The following is a 16,814-nucleotide window of genomic DNA, read 5'->3' as shown; positions in this document are numbered from 1 at the left end:
AGCATTCTGAAGCATCAGTAGAAGAGATTATGGAAGAATCACAATTGGCAATAACAGGAACATTATAATAAAAGAGGATTCTACAACTTGAAAGTGTCTTGAGACTTGAAGTAATCTGCCTATATTCATTCTTATGCAGTCATGATCACACTTAAAACTTATGCCTAAAACCGATGCCACTAAACAGGCAGGTAGCTGTGATTTTTTTCCCAGTGATGGACAGCCTACACTATCTATTTCCATACTGCATGGAGAAAGAACTGTAAAATACTTTGAGAAAAAGATGACCCTGTTCAGACTTAGCTAAAAGAATGATTTTAAAGAAGAACATTTCAGTCAATGCCCAGTAACCAAGGCAAATAGAGAACTCTGTGGGAAGGTTTAAGGAAGTGACAAATCCATGTAGTTTTCAGGTCACAAATCTGTGGCCCTTCTGGAGTTCATTCACACGGAGAGGGGAGTGTGTTGACTCACCATAGAAATGAATAGGAGATGAAGCTGTAACATTGAAAGCAGCATAAATGTCACCGATAGTCTTCCAAAAATCCTTGACACACTGGCAGTAGAAATACGTAGGTGTGGCACATAAAACTTTCAATATTCAAGACATGGTGCATAATTGTGCGGGCTATGTAGGCCCACAATAATTGGAAGTCAAAGTTTCAGTGGAAGTAATCATAACCAGAAGCTTTAACTCTCATAATATTGCTGCTGCTGCATTGTCCTTTGATATAAGAGCAGAGGTTCTGCAAAGTTAGGAGATGGCATTTCACATTCTTTCTGGAACAAAGTCCATGATGTTGGTGCCTTTTCCAGCATAACTATTAGAAAAATGTCACAATCATGATCATACTGCTCATATAATCCACCTGTGATCATATTGGATGGCATTAAATACCGTGTACTGCGAGCAACACACTGCAAGCCATATAAGCATGTTACAGAGTACCATGGTCTGCGCTATATTTAAAATCATCTACAAGTTCAAATACAGTGCTATATTTCAAATAGCTTACCGATCAGTGGTGTGTGTGTATGTATACACACACACACACACACACTGATGGGTAGGATATTTGGGTATACCACTGATGGGTAGGATATATATATGTAAAATAATTCAATGTTATGAATAAATACCAAATTTGAGTGTGAAATGCAATTATAGTAATGTATTCTTTTTGAGCACATGAACACCTATTATAAGTAGTTAGAATGGAATTTATTAATTCACATTTTATTGTTTGAAAATAAAGCCATGAAATATTCTAGCTGTGACCAACAGGGATTTTCACATGCACATGTGTCTTTTCCACAATTACTTATGCGTGTTTGTGCAAGGAGCCCTTCTACATCTCAGATTTAGACGTAACAAAATTTATTTTAATCAATCAGTGGACAAATAAATTAACAAAAATAATAATTAAAAAAAGTAACTGTACTCCCACAGCTCCCTGAGTACATTTTAGAGATCATAAGTTAATCATTAATCCATTCAACTACAGACTTTTTTGATTGGTATAGTATAGATAATATTAAAAGAGGCAAAGTTTGAAAAGAGCAACACCACAAAGAAAACTTCTAGAAAAGATTAATTGGAATAAAGTGTCTGTATTTTAATTCCTATTTAATATTTAATATAATTAATTTAATAATTAGCCCACTTAATTGACATCATGATTAAACTCTGAGCCATTAATGTATAACAGTCAAAGTCTAGAGATGAAGTAAAACCATTTTCACCTTAATTACTGTGTGTGATGTACAAAGTTAAAAGACAGATTATAGTATATTAAGACATTATAATTAGAGAAAATTAGATTCTAATTTTCAACTGAGGTAAATTCTAATAAAGAAAATGAAGATCACTCAGTCTAAAAATGCAAAAGACACAAACCAGAGAATGTGCCACAGCATCTCCAATTGCTCTTCTTTATATAAAATCTCAACTGGGAAACTATCATGAACAGAAAACCACTAAACATTAAAGCCATTCTAAATTGTAAAATCAGTTTCTGTTCCCAGTTTTTAGGCCAGGATTCTGCATTTGGATCGGAATAGGATAACTCCCATCTTCATGTGGTGTCACAGTGACCTCAGTGAGATTCCACATGGGGGCAGTTGTCTGGCTGTATAATTTGGAGAAAACTTTCAGATATTTGGAGTAAAATATTATTGAGCTAAAACTGAGCCAGAAGAAAACAGTGCCAGGTCCATAATGTTATTGACAAGGTTACTATCCTCTTGCCTTGTCAGCATTTCCTAGTCCTGTGCTAATACAGTACTCATTAATATCCTGTTACAGAAAGGTAGACAATGCCAGATCACAATTGATGTCCTGCATCTCCCATTGCCAGAATGAACCTTTCTAAAGAACTGGAAAATGGGCAAGTGCTGGGTCTGTACATTTTAAAAAAGAATAATAAAACAAACAAGCTAAAGAAACAGGTCCCTCTTTAATGTCTTTTTCTAGAAATCAACCTGTGAAGACATTCATTAAACCTTCCTTTTGACTTGTTTACATCATGCCGTTTTAATTGCTTACTTTGGATTTCTCAGTTGATTTCAACACTGATACAGAGCTTACTGAAATTACCTTGATTGTTTCTTACCTCTTATTTTACAGCTATGAACAAAGTCATTACAATCTTTTCTTTTTTCCCCCCATCTACCTGGGCTATAGCCCTGTGACTAACCAATCAAGTTTCCACATATGAACTGATCCTTTCACATTCCTTAGTTATGAGCTGTAAAAATAACTCCACAACTAATAAATAATAAAATAATATAAACAAATATCAAAGATCTAGAAGCATCTTGAGCTCGTCTCAAGATCTCTGTGATCTGACTTACCTAAATACAGTAAGGGAAATATTTTCCACAAGCTGTCTGGCTTTTCTGATAAATAGACATGAAGTGCTAAGATTGAGCTTCCGTGTTCATTTGTGGTCCATGCCTCAAAGCAGTCTAAATGAATACAGCCCATTATGTTTTTTAGTGAAATTTTCGTTCCTGAAAGTGCTGGACATTGAAGTTTCTGTTAACCCATAGAAAAGGTACCACATTGGCTGCAACAGTGTAAAAGCTTCCGCACACTGCCACATCTCAATGTGTGTCAACCCTTACTTTAAAATACTACCTCTAGGATTCAGAGGGTAGCTCAGACTCCTTGCTTGTTCCATCTTTTCCTGTCTGCTAAACTTGACCATGAGGACCAATTGTAATGTTCTTTGTAATCCCTGATCACCAGGAATTAGGTGAGACCATAAACCTAATTCCATACCAACTACTGAATAGTCAGTAGATGGTAATAATATTCTGTCACTTCCAGCCTGGGCTGGATGTAAACCAAAAACTTAGAGATGAATGGGCCAGATTTCCACATAAATTCTGATAGCCATCCAGTTTCCTACAGAGTCTTTGGGTCAAATCCACAGGATGCTGAGTGCAACTCCATTAATGTCAGTGAAACTGCATTCGAATAGGCCAATGGAGAACTTGTCCCATTAAATGTAACAAAATGCCATTAACTTTGAAGTCTTTTATGTTAATACAATAACTTTATTTTATATGCCTTTCTTAAATGTCTCTTTCCTCCTTGATTCAATATAACTGCTAACTCTTCATTATCAATGTAAAAATCAGGCAGAAATTCCGCATATTATAACCTCTCAGACATCACTGGCCTTGTGATCGATAGGCCTTGTTCTTATCTGGATGTCTTACTTCACACAACTTTCCTGTAAAAGTTTTCTTTGATATCAAGAGGTAGCTGAAAGCAGCAAGAAGAAATTGTTTGATATTTCTGTACAACTCTAGTCACCCTTTAATACGGAATTAAATTTAGAGGGTCTTTTGGATTTAAACTCTTTTAATTACTATGCAGGCCAAGTAAATAGCAGAAAAAATGAGATCTTGTGAATTTGTAGAACTTGAAAACTGGAGTGAGGCTGCATTTTCATATTCTGATAGTATAGTCAAATATGAATTGGCCTTTCATGTATCTCATAATGGCAAAGAAAAAAGTAAGAAAAGGCCTGAAGCGTGTGTTGCACTATGGACCTCATCTGATAACAAAAGGGAAACCAATGGACAAATACTACATTTGCCATTGTATCTATCAAAGCAGTTAATGTAGAGTTCCCTATGAAAATTGCTGTATAAATGAAAACTACAAGAATGACAGAAACAAAGGGTCAGGCAGTTCTGTATGCACGCAACATGAAAACAGTCTATTCAGAGTATGCCTTGTATCTCTGTGCTTTGATTTTATCAGGCTTTTTTTATTTAAAGAAGAATAGAGCTGGAAATAAAGATTTGCTGCAGCAATACTTACATTAGCCAGATGTGCTAACTCTATCTCTAGAAATGAATCCGCTGTTTTGGGTTCAGGCCTTATAGTGACGACAATGATTTTGGAATTAACAACAGTAAAATTTCTGAAAAATAATGATTAGAAACAAAAAATTCCGTTAATATTAACAGTTACCTCTAACATTAACAAATTAAAAGAAAGATCCTCTGGATATTTTCAGGTGGTTTCTATGCCTAAGAATTAGGCTAGAAAATAAGTTTGTTTTTGATTTGTGTTACCAACCATTCCAGGACACTGTAAAGATTAGAGAGCAACAACGCCAACAGAAGCATCATTCCTTAAGTCACTGATGAGTCACTGATTAGAAAGACAGATTGACAAACAAACCTTCAGATAGCCTTTAAATGAATATAATTCATTTGTCTCAAGGTGGATCAGAACATCTTTCTTTCAAAGTGCTGCTTTTGCCTTTTTCCCCAACTACTAATTTGAAAAATGACCATACCACATAGGAAAATGTGTCTCACTTTAAAGGGTAAGAGTGACTTTTACAGCAGTTGCAGAGCAGGTCAGCATCCATCCCTCCCCCTCAGGTGACCAGAAGAGAAAGAGTACTATATAGGTCCATGCCAGGCAGGCAAAGTCGCCTTTTTTTCTCCTGGACCAGGTGGCGCAGCACCTCCCTCCCCCCACACCATGGAAGTGGTGAAATAGCAGATTGTCAGGATCTGCTGTGGGCATTTGCAATTCTCACCCCTTTCTTGGGGGAGGGGGCTGAGAAGGAATTCTCTCCTCACCTCCAGATTGGCCAAGGCGATGTAATTGTCTTTTGCCTTTCCCACTGTGGTTTTGGGAGGGCTCAGTTGGGGCAGCATGGAATGGGCATTAAGTAGGATGTTGCAACTCATTATGTAAACATGAGGTGGATGTCCAGTGCAGGTACTCCAAAGGATACAGTCATCAGAGAAAATGGATTGGTAAAGGATTTAAAGAAAGTATTCATTAAAAGAGAGAAAATAGGGGGTAAGGGGAGGGGATTTGAGGCTCCTATGACTGATATGTCAGGAAGCAAATCCCTCCTCCTTTATAGTCCTCTCCAGCCCTCATTTAAGGGGAGGATGGTGAAGTCCCAGCAGTGGGCTGGCTGGTATCTAGGACTGGTAAGGGGGAGGGCTGATGGAAGCCCCTTGGTATTATATGAAAATGATTATGGAATTTCCTGCTCTGTACACTTTTATCTACCAGATACTCCCAGAAAGTTAAGAATAAAGTTGAGGCCTAATTAAACCACCTCTAGTGCCTCCTGTCCTTCTTCTGGCATAGCCAGACAATGTGAAGATAGATGAGTGCTTTGGGAGAGTCTACTGATTGTTCTATATCTATAACTAACAGAGAAAGGCTGATCCTAATGATTGAAAATCATTTCAAGATACATATAAGCAACTGCATTATCCAAACACATTTAAACATTCGTATTGGTGCTTTCAGGGCTGGATCCAAAGCCTGCTGAAGTTAATGGGAGTCTTTGCATTGACTTTGGATCAGGCCCTTACAAATCTCCTTTTAAAATAGATCTTTGTTAACATGTGTTCACTTCAGAAAATATTTGGCTGTTAGCTTTCTATAGCTCCTACCATATCCTCAACTACCTTTATGTAGAGCAGGGATTCTCAAACTGGGGGTCGGGACCCCTCAGGGGGTAACGAGGTCATTACATGGAGGAGTTGCAAGCTGTCAGCCTCCACCCCCAACCACCCTTTGCCTGCAGCATCTATAATGGTGTTAAATATATTTAAAGGTGTTTTTAATTTGTAAGGGGGGTCGCATATAGAGGTTTGCTATATTAAGGGGCCACCAGTAGAAAAGTTTGAGAACCACTGATGTAGAGTATCTATATATGTATTTTATTGTCACCTCTCTATGACAGAATTCAGTTCTTATCAGGTGATGCCTATGCTAGCAGTGGCAGATTAGCCACTGGGCCAATGAGGACTGTCCCCAGAGACCCTGGCCAATTGGAGATTCCTGGAAAAATGGGCACTCCCGTGCCTTGACCCTGTTCCCTGTCAGGAGTGCTGGGAGGGGGGGCGGTGAGGACTTCAGGCAAAACGGGTTGGGAGGGGCCCCACAAACACCTAATCTACCTCTGCATGCTAGAATAAACAGATGTTTACATGATGTATATAATCCATGTTGCTTATGATCCCTCAGGCTCGTTTTAAAAAAAAGCACAACTGTTCACAGGAGCACATATTAATAGGGCAGACTTTACCATCTATTACTGAAACGTCTAGTCCATCTAGATTTTGTAACAATAACATGACATCACAAATCTTCAATATTTTTTTTTATTTTCCCTAAGGGAACAGTGCTTGAGAGAGGATTCCATTTTGCTGGAGTACTGAGATATGAAATGTCATTACCACAATATTAGAAACGTAGCTCAACTGAGAGCACAAGGAATCAAACCATTCTTTCTGAAGCAGGGCATGAATTCTACAGTCTAATTTACTTGGCCATGTCATACAACAAGAATTCAAATATTTAAATAGGTTATAGTGCTTATATAAAAAAAGAAACACTTTGTTTTTTAGTTAACCTCCTATTTTCAATTTTGGTAACACTCTAAATTAAAGCTATTCCGTATTCCTTGTGAGAGTAACATACCATGGCAGCAGATTAATACTTAACAGTAATAAAACAATTTCCAATGTAATATGTACAGCTACAGTTGTGAAACAACTATTAACATTAATGTTAATACTATACTTAGCTCCCCATGCATTGCACAGAAAATGTGCCCTTAAATGCTTTAATAGTATGGCATAATTTGAAAGGAAGCAAAACCAAACAAAATTATAATACATGTTGACTTTCTCTTACGGATCACACAGGATACAAAGTTGGCCTATTAGTCTTTAAGATAAGTCTTTTGTCCAGTTTACATAAGTGAATGATTGACACTGTGAGTCATGTCAGACTTTGTGACTGACCAACATTTTTTGTCTGTACCCAGTTTGGGGCTCTTAACAGAAGGGATCTAGACTTTACATCAATGTACTTAAAGTATGAAACCTATCACTGCTGAGTCTCTGTTTCTAGAGACTAACATTAGAGTTGTTCTCCAAAAGTTTTTGTTAATGATTTTGTGAAGTGCCTCAGACACTTCTGGCATGAAAGGCATGTTAAACCGGAATCAAGTTCACACTGAATGCAAAGGCAGAGTTAATGATGCATTGGTAAGTACAAAGCATGCTACGTATTGCTATTTTCAAGAAAATCCAAGTTGTCTTATTGTAGGGAAATACATTGACAGGTGATAAAGGTCCAAATGACAGGGGTCAAATCCTGAAATTATTTATGTAGACAAAAGTTTTATTAATTCCAATGAGAATTTTGTCTGAGTAAAGGCTTCAGAATTCAGCCCAATGAGTGTTTTGACTGAGTGAGGACTAAGTAAGGGCTTCAGAATTTTGCCCTATACTATTAGTTTCAGATGTGAGAGGTAATAGTTTAGAATATTATTTCTAAAATACAGTTATGTAATCAAATCCTTTATTTTATAAGTAAATTGGATTTGATAAATAAATAATAAAAAATTTCTATCCAGACATGTATATCTCTTTCATTATAACTAGATATAGAGATTTCATGGTGATATGAGGTCAGTGGGTGAGGGATTAGTACGAGTTTAGATTAGCCACATTAATCAGGAGAGGTGGAGCTTTGAGTAAGATATGTGGCAATTTCAAGTAAATGCAAATAAAATCATTGTATCATATCAAACCATCAGGTATTGTGTAAATGTCATATATGCTACAGGAAAAAATAATTAGAAGATTCATAGGGCTCTATCCTGCAACATAGTGAGTGTTCTGTCCCCAGTCCAACAAAGCACATGAGCAGACCTGTTGAAGTCGATGAGCCTTTTCTGGATTGGGGCCAGAGCTGTCAACTCCTGAGGAGAAGAGCTGAGAAGGATGGGTGATATGTGGGAGAGCACATTGCAATCTAGTAATAACAATATGAGGATATGCAAGTAAACTGAGTGCAGAAAAAAAAGCTTTGCTAACTGCAAAATCATCTCCATTGGATATGTTATTATTTTATGTGGGCAAAACTTTAAAAACTATTTTTATGGACAGCGTTATGCCATGTGTTCCTTCATAGTACCCAAGAGGGGAATTATACATAATGTTGTTTTGAAAATTATTGTGCTGAAAATCAATTTTCTGAGAATGTAACAACAATATGCATGTTGAGACACCCCAGGGCCTACACCACAGCTGTGGAAACATTAGTCAGTGTATACAGTATTCAATGGGGCCCTAGAAATTTCAATAAATTATTAGGAAAACAAAGTCTTGCACATTACAGTACAGAAGTATGATATACAATATTGTAAAATATGTGTTTACTAAATGAAAATGAGATCTTTTCATCTTTCTACTTGTGCATGGGAAGGGAATAACTCTCATTTGGGGAAAAGTATCTATTGTGCCTGTTTATTTTGGGAAAAAAGTAATATAATTCTAAGTCACTGTAAAGTGGATAGAATAACATACACGCAATAACATACTTATTTGCCTTGTTCAAAAAGGTATTTTAAAGAACAATTAATGTTAATAGGCCCAATTCTCTTTGCTCAGTGAGTTTACAGGATTTATTAATGTTAATGAAGTTATCCTCAGAGTAAAATCAGGCCTTAACACTCATTGTATACCTCAATTTCCTAATATAAGAGTTTATGAGAGGTACTATACTGACAGCCCCGGATAATGAAATCCTTAATTTATGACCAAATGTAGTAGGGGGACAACCCCTTTCTGCTGGGAACTGGAACAACCACGATTCATTTGACATATACTACTGGCACATGGTGATAGAATTCAGTCACTAAAGTCTGGGCCTTATTCACATCAGGTGTCAGCTTCACAGAGGGATGTGGGAAGCTACCTTCTACTTCAGGTGTCTAAATCCAAAATGTGGATCCTCAGAATCCCCACTCAGCTGCCTAACCCCATAGGCACCTAAATCCCTGGTAGGGGGCATGTGCAAAACCGTCTCAATCTGGACACTGACATCCAGCTCACGTACAAACTCTGATTTCATTCTCAATCTAGGTATCCCCTGCCTGTCTCGCCTGTGGGATCCAATCCAGAAGGCATGCTCTGAGCACAGCTACTCTGGCAAAATACAGCAGAAAGAGGTGGTGGTTGAAGTGCCCTCCTTATGCCCAAGAGCCGACCACTTAGAGCACTCATGCAGAACATGGGAGACCTTGATTCAAATACCCAGTCCTAGGTGAGTGCCTTAATCATGGGACTGTAGAGTCATTGTAACTCTCTCTGGACCTATGAATATTTAATTATTTGTGCAAAGAGAAATAGCTCTATAGCTCAGTGATTGGAGCACTCACATGGGAGACCTTGATTCAAGTCCCTACAGCACATCAGGCAGAGTAGGAATTGGAACTTGGGTCTCTAATGTCCTGGGCGAGTGCTTTACCCACTGGGTATAAGGGGAGAACCTCCTCTTCAAATCTTTTTTGCTGTTGTTGCAAGAAATGACTGACCTCACTTAGGCATCTGACTCTTGCAGAAGGTTGATGATTGTGAATCCCATTAGGCTCCTAACTCTCCTTTGAGGGTTAGGGCTTAGTGTCCTCTGCATCTCCTACAGGCTATTTTAGGCGGCTCTCTGCTCAGCAGACTGGCTTTGTGATTTCCATTTTTAGGCACCTAACTCTCCCTATGCCTTGTACAAGGAACCTGGATGCCTAACTCAAGGCTGAGGATTCCACTAGGTGGCAGGATGCCTAAAACTTAGGTGTTGCAATGCTGAGACAAAGTCTCCTTTGTGATTCTCATCCCAGGAATCTATAGGTGAAAGGCTCTGTTCCCCATTACCAATCCACCGAACTATCCAGCCTCCTTCTCATATCCAGCTGCATTGCATGTGACAAAAAAAAAAGTTATATTGTAAACTGTAGTGTGAAAGCTGTTAACCTGTTAATAAAGAATAACAAATGTTACATCTATCTGTCATTGCATACGGCTTGGAAAATTTGCCTCCCCTCCAAATATAATGATAAATATTATTTTTCTTTTTTCAAAAGCACAAAGTAATTCTCTTGTGGTAATCCAGAGATTTGCAGACATTTTAAAGCCTGTTTTAAGGAGTGTCACTTTTACAACTACAGTAAAATAGATTTCATATAATTAAGTATTTATTTTCCTCTCATCTCATCCCCTGTTATAGCTGGGGCTGAACTCTCTAGGGCCAATAGCAAAACGTTAAGTTCATAGCTCCCACCAGTCAAAGTCACTTAGTTTTTCATGCTGCCAGGGCCCAAATTCCGGGGCTTTCAGTGCACAACACAAGGAATCTTGATTTGGCTTAGCTAGTGGTTCATTACTTTGTTTTACTTTATTTCCACTGTTTAGTTGTTAATATATTTCTGGCAGCAGCACTGGTCATTAATTTAGTGCAGCATATTGTAGGATGCTTATCAAATGCCATTTCTAATTTTATTTTGCCCCTTGTGTCTAGTTACCACACTTATACGAGTTATTCTCCTTACTCCAGAAATAGTGCCATTGTAGCCAATTAGAACAACTAGAATGAAATCCTATAACTAGATTATTTCTTTTTGTTAAATGAAAAGCTTTCAAATAAAAAAACCCACCCTAATATCGAATAGTCAGAAGACTGTAATTTCTGCTTTACTAAGTGTTGATGAAATTCAAAGAGTACAACTAGTCTGGAGGAGGTATATATTAGTAGGGGAATGGAATCCTCCACCTCTCCCTGGAGGTAATAACCAGGTCCTAATAAATTGGTGTAGCACCACTCAAATCAATACAAATAATTCTAGTTTTTAATTATAATTTAACGTATGTTTCAGTTCAGTTTTCTGGAAAGAGTCTGGTGGATACAGTTATTTAGCATAAAACATGGTTGGAGTTTTTCAGATTCAGGGTTGTATCTGAATGAACATTCCATTAGTAAGATTTAGAGCTCTAGTGTCTTTGTTGTCATATCTTGAGTCTTGAGATCAAACTATGAATGTAGTTGCTACAGGCAATGAAATGCAACACACTCCATTACCTGATTAGCTGATGGATATAAATTGTATATGTATCAGCAATCTAATTTCAGTATGAAGAAGATTAGAAGAAGATGATTAGGGTTGGAAAAGACCTCAGGAGGTCATCTAGTCCAATGCCCTGCTCAAAGCAGGACCAACATGAACTAAATCATTCCAGCTAGGGCTTTGTCAAGCCGGGCCTTAAAAACCTCTAAGGATGGAGATTCCACCACCTCCCTAGATAACCCATCCCAGTGCTTCATCACTCTCCTAGTGAAATAGTGTTACTTAATATCCAACCTAGACCACCCCAACTGCAACTTGAAACCATTGCTCCTTGTTCTGTTATCTGCCACCATTGAGAACAGTCAAGCTCCATCCTCTTTGGAACCCCGCTTCAGGTAGATGAAGGCTGCTATCAAATCCGCACTCACTCTTCTCTTCTCTTCTGCGGACTAAACAATTCCAGTTCCCCCAGCCTCTCCTCATAAGCCATGTGCCCCAGCCCCCTAATCATTTTAGTTGCCCTCCGCTAGACTCTCTCCAGTTTGTCCTCATCCTTTCTATAGTGGGGGGTCCAAAACTGGATGCAATACTCGAGATGTGGCCCCACCAGTGCCGATTAGAGAGGAATAATCATTTCCCTCCATCTGCTGGCAATGCTCCTACTAATGCAGCTCAATATGCCGTTAGCCTTCTTGGCAACGAGGGCACACTGCCCACTCATATCCAGCTTCTCATCCACTGTAAACCCCAGGTCTTTTTCTGCAGACCTGCTGCTTAGCCATTTGGTTCCCAGCCTGTAGCAGTGCAAGCCTCTGCACTTGTCCTTGTTGAACTTCATCAGATTTCTTTTGGCCCATTCCTCCAATTTGTCTAGGTCACTCTGAACCCTATCCCTACCCTCCAGTGTATCTACTCTCCCCCTAGCTTAGTGTCATCTGAAATTTGTTGAGGGTGCAATCCATCCCATCATCCAGCTCATTAATAAAGATGTTGAACAAAACCAGCCCCAGGACAGACCCTTGGGGTACTCTGCTTGATACCAGCTGTCAATTAGATAGCGAGCTATTGATCACTACCTATTGAGACTGACAATCTAGCCAGCTTTCTATCCACCTTATAGTCCATTCATCCAATCCATACTTTTTTAACTTGCTGGCAAGAATATTGTGGGAGACTGTATCCAAAGCTTTGGTAAAGTCAAGATATATCAGATCCACTGCTTTCCCCACGTCCAAAGAAACAGTTATCTCATCATAGAAGGCAATCAGGTTGTTCAAACATGACTTGCCCTTGGTGAATCCGTGTTCACTGTTCCTGATCACCTTCCTCTTTTCCAAGTGCTTTAAAATGGTTTCCTTGAGGACCTGCTCCATGATTTTTCCGGGGCCTGAGGTGAGGCTGACCGGTCTGTAGTCCCCCAGGTTCTCCTTCTTTCCTTTTTTAAAGATGGGCACTATATTTGCCATCCAGGACCTCTCCCAATCACCACAAGTTTTCAAAGATAATGGCCAATGGCTCTGTAATCACATCAGCCAATTCTCTCAGCACCCTCCGATGCATTAGATCTGGACCCATGGACTTGTGTATGTCCAGCTTTTCTAAATGGTCCTTAACCTGTTCTTTCACCACTGAGGGCTGTTCACTTCCTCCTCATACTGTGTTGCCCACAACAGCAATGTGGGAGCTGACCCTCATCTGTGAAGACCGAGGTAAAAAAAACATTGAGTATGTCAGTTTTTTCCACATCATTTGTCACTAGGTTGCCTCCCCCATTCATTAAGCGTCCCACACTTTCCCTGACCTTTTCCTTGTTGCTAACATACCTGTACAAAATCCTTCTTGTTACCCTTCACATTCCTTGCTAGCTGCAACTCCAGTTGTGTTTTGGCCTTCCTGATTAAACCTCTGCATGTTCAAGCAAATATTTTTATATTCCTCCCTAGTCATCTGTCCAAGTTTCCATTTCTTGTAAGCTTCCTTTTTGTGTTTAAGCTCACTGAAGATTTCACTCTTAAGCCAAGCTAATCGCCTGTCATATTTGCTATTCTTTCTGTTCATCGGGATGGTTTGTACCTCTACCTTCAATAAACCTTCTTTAAAATACAGTTAGCTTTCCTGGACTACTTTCCCCTTCATATTAGCCTCCCATGGGATCCTGCTCATCAGTTCCCTAAGGGAATCAAAGTTTGCTTTTCTGAAGTGCAGGGTATTTTTCTACCCTCCTTTCTTCCTTTTGTGAGGATCCTGACCTCAGCCATCTCATGATCACTGCTGCCCAGGTTCCCACCCAATTCTACTTCCCCTACCAATTCTTCCCTGTTTGTAAGCAGCAGGTCAAGAGGAGAACAGCCCCTGGTTGGTTCCACCAGTAGCTGCACCAGGAAGTTGACCCCAACACTCTCCAAAAACTTCCTAGATTGTCTGTGCATTGCAGTATTGCTCTGCCAGCAGATGTCAGGGTGATTGAAGTCCCCCATTAGAACCAGGGCCTCATCTACCTCATTCTCCTGATCCGGAAAGATCCGGCCTCATCTACCTCATTCTCCTGATCCGGTAGTCTATAGCACACGCCCACCATGACATCACCCTTGTTGCTCTCACTTCTAAACTTAACCCAAAGACTCTCAATAGGCGTTTCTTCAGTTTCATACTGCAGCTCTGAGCAATCATACTACTCTCTTACATACAGTGCACCTCCTCCGCCTTTCCTCCCCTGCCTTTCCTTCCTGAATGGTTTATACCCATCCATGACTGTGCTCCAATCACATGAGCTACCTCACCAAGTCTCCGTTATTCCAATCACATCATAGTTTTTTGACCTTGCTAGGACTTCCAATTCTTCCTGCTTGTTTCCCAGGCTTATTGCGTTCATGTCCATGCACCTAAGATAACTAGCTGATTGTCCTGCTTTCTCAGTATGAATCATGAGGCCCTACTGTTGCATCTTCCTCCTTGTGTTTCTTCCTGGTATCCCACTTCCTCACTTACCTCAGGGCTCAGGTCACTGTCCCCTGGTGAACCTAGTTTAAAGCCCTCCTCACTAGGTTAACCAGCATGCTTGTGAAGATACTCTTCCCTTTCTTTGTTAGGTGGATCCCACCTCTTCCTATCAATTCTTCCCAGAACAACCATGGTCGAGGAATCCAAAGCCCTCTCTCCAACACCACTTGCGCAACCATGCATTTACCTCCACAATTCAATTCCCTACCTGGGCCTTTCCTTCAACGGGGAGGATGGATGAGAACATGAATTGTGCCTCGTACTCCTTTATCCTTCTTCCCAGAGCCATGTAGTCTGCAGTGACCTGCTCAAGGTCATTCTTGGCAGTATTGTTGGAGTCCATACGGAGAAGTAGGAGGGGGTAGAGGTCCGAGGGTTTGATCAGTCTCGGCAGACACTCCATCACATCCTGAATTCTAGCTCCAGGCAAGCAGCACACTTCTCGAGTCTCTCAGTCTGGCTGGCAGATGGATGACTCTGTCCCCTTTAGGAGGCAGTCCCCAACCACCACCACCTGTCTCCTCCTCATGGGACTGGTGGTTGTGGAACCCCCATCCCTAAGACAATGCATCTCATGCCTTCTGGTTGATGGGGTCTCCTTCTGATCCCTTCCCTCAGATGGCTCTTCCAAATCATTCTCCGCAGTAGTACCTGTGCAGAGAGCCTGAGCTTACCTCTATCTGCATAGGGGGTACATGGTTTGTCCTCATTCTTTTTCTGGAGGTCACATTCTGCCAATTTTTTCCCCTTTCTGCACTGCCCTCTCTGATTCTTTGGCATGTTGTGCCTCCAGAACCAAACGCTGACTTCATTTTTTCTGATGCAACGCAAGGCTGATACTTGCTTCTTTAGTCCTTTAACCTTCTCTTCTAATATGGAGACCAGTTTGCACTTTGTATGATGAAGTCACTTCTATCCTCTGGGAGAAAGACAAACATCCTGTGCAGGTCACAACAGCTGATCACTCATTATCCACGTCTTCCTTCTAAAAGCATCCTCAAATGTTGTATTTACTTTTCACAGAAGCCTGAAAGGCAAAGACACTCTGTGGGAACTCTCCCAGGCAAACTCCCTCCATTTGCCTGTCCTCAGTTTGTTGCTCACTCAGTTCGCAACTGGCTGCCTTTTTATAAGGCTGCAGGCTCGAAGCAGTTGGCCCAGCTCAAAGCCTTCCCTCTAATCAACTACTCAAGGACCACCTGGAACAAAGCACTCCCAATTCACATTTTTCAAACAAACACACACACGCACACGCACGCACACACGGTCCGTCACACTTTTCAAACAAACAAGCACACCGTCAAACAGTCCCTGCAACTAGTTCTAGTCAAACAAATGGTCACAGCAGACAAACACTCGGATATTCACCCCATCAGTTCACAACACAATCCCCTAATGCAGCACTCACCTTAGCTACTCTCAGATGGTTCCCAGGCAAACTCCCTCTGTTTGCCTGTCCTCTGCTCTCCGCTCACAATAAATATTGATGAAGTGCAACAATCTACATAAGATACTAATGTCCTCATTCAGAAGGTCTTATACACATACTAGGTTTTTATTCCTGATGTGCATACACAAACATAACCCACAATACCACATTTGCAGAATTTGTATCACAATATGGGCAGCTCAAAAGTTGACTCTATTTACACAGAACACACTGTGGGGCATCAGGAGATAACTGTATCATCTCATCTGCAGTTCTAAAGGCTTTATTTATAAATAAAGACACTTAAAGCACCAAGCCACACAGGCCTGGAAGCTCACTTTTTATGGAAGGCTGATCAGTTGTTCAGAGGTGACATCAGCTTGCTGTGGAAGCCAAGAACCAGCTGAAAGTAGCAGCAGAGTGAATGGCAAAAATCACATGCAAAATAGCTGTACTCCTTTCAAGACTCACAATGCCCTGTTCACTATACATTTAGGACCCAATCACTCACCGAAGAAATCTAGCAGTTTAGGATTTTTTCCATCAACCTCAATGGGAGAAGCAATGAGTCATTAATTCCTATCCATTCAGAGTACAGAGAGGAGTGCCCTGAATAGCTTTGAATGTGCAGATGGATGGACTTCAGTAGTCCAGACTTGTTTTCTATAAATTAAAATTAAGAAGCTAGGAGTGCTGACAGGGCCTGGCCATTGATAGCTCTTTATAAAATAAAAGTTTGAATGATTCATGGCCACCTTGATGCTCTTCCGTGGCTGGCAGACTTTCCCTAAGGTATTCCAGAGACAGCTGAATATGATAGTCATTTGGCTCTACATCTCAGAGTGTGGAATAATAGAGAGAAACTGCTTCCATAAACAACTCTTCCTGGCTTCTTTCCTGGTTTCAGGAGTTAGCATGCCAAATAGAAAAATGTTGACATTTAGTTAATTAAAGTATGGAGGGGCGAAGAGAAT

At 40.2% G+C, this 16,814-nt stretch overlaps 1 protein-coding gene across 5 annotated transcripts in view; it reads right to left on the bottom strand.

Annotated features, from left to right (window-relative positions):
• The window catches only part of ADGRB3 (adhesion G protein-coupled receptor B3), a 641,000-nt gene that overhangs the window by 228,118 nt on the left and 396,068 nt on the right, over positions 1-16,814 (bottom strand). For all 5 annotated transcript variants that reach the window (XM_030555674.1, XM_030555672.1, XM_030555671.1 and 2 more), the window contains one exon: positions 4,337-4,439. In XM_030555674.1, coding sequence (XP_030411534.1) covers positions 4,337-4,439 — 103 coding nt within the window. The remainder of the gene's footprint in view (positions 1-4,336; positions 4,440-16,814) is intronic.

Source organism: Gopherus evgoodei, chromosome 3 (genome assembly GCF_007399415.2).
Source record: "Gopherus evgoodei ecotype Sinaloan lineage chromosome 3, rGopEvg1_v1.p, whole genome shotgun sequence".
Lineage (NCBI taxonomy): Eukaryota > Metazoa > Chordata > Testudines > Testudinidae > Gopherus > Gopherus evgoodei.
The sequence above is the reverse complement of the archived record's forward strand: the minus strand, read 5'-3'. Positions and strand labels throughout refer to the sequence as shown.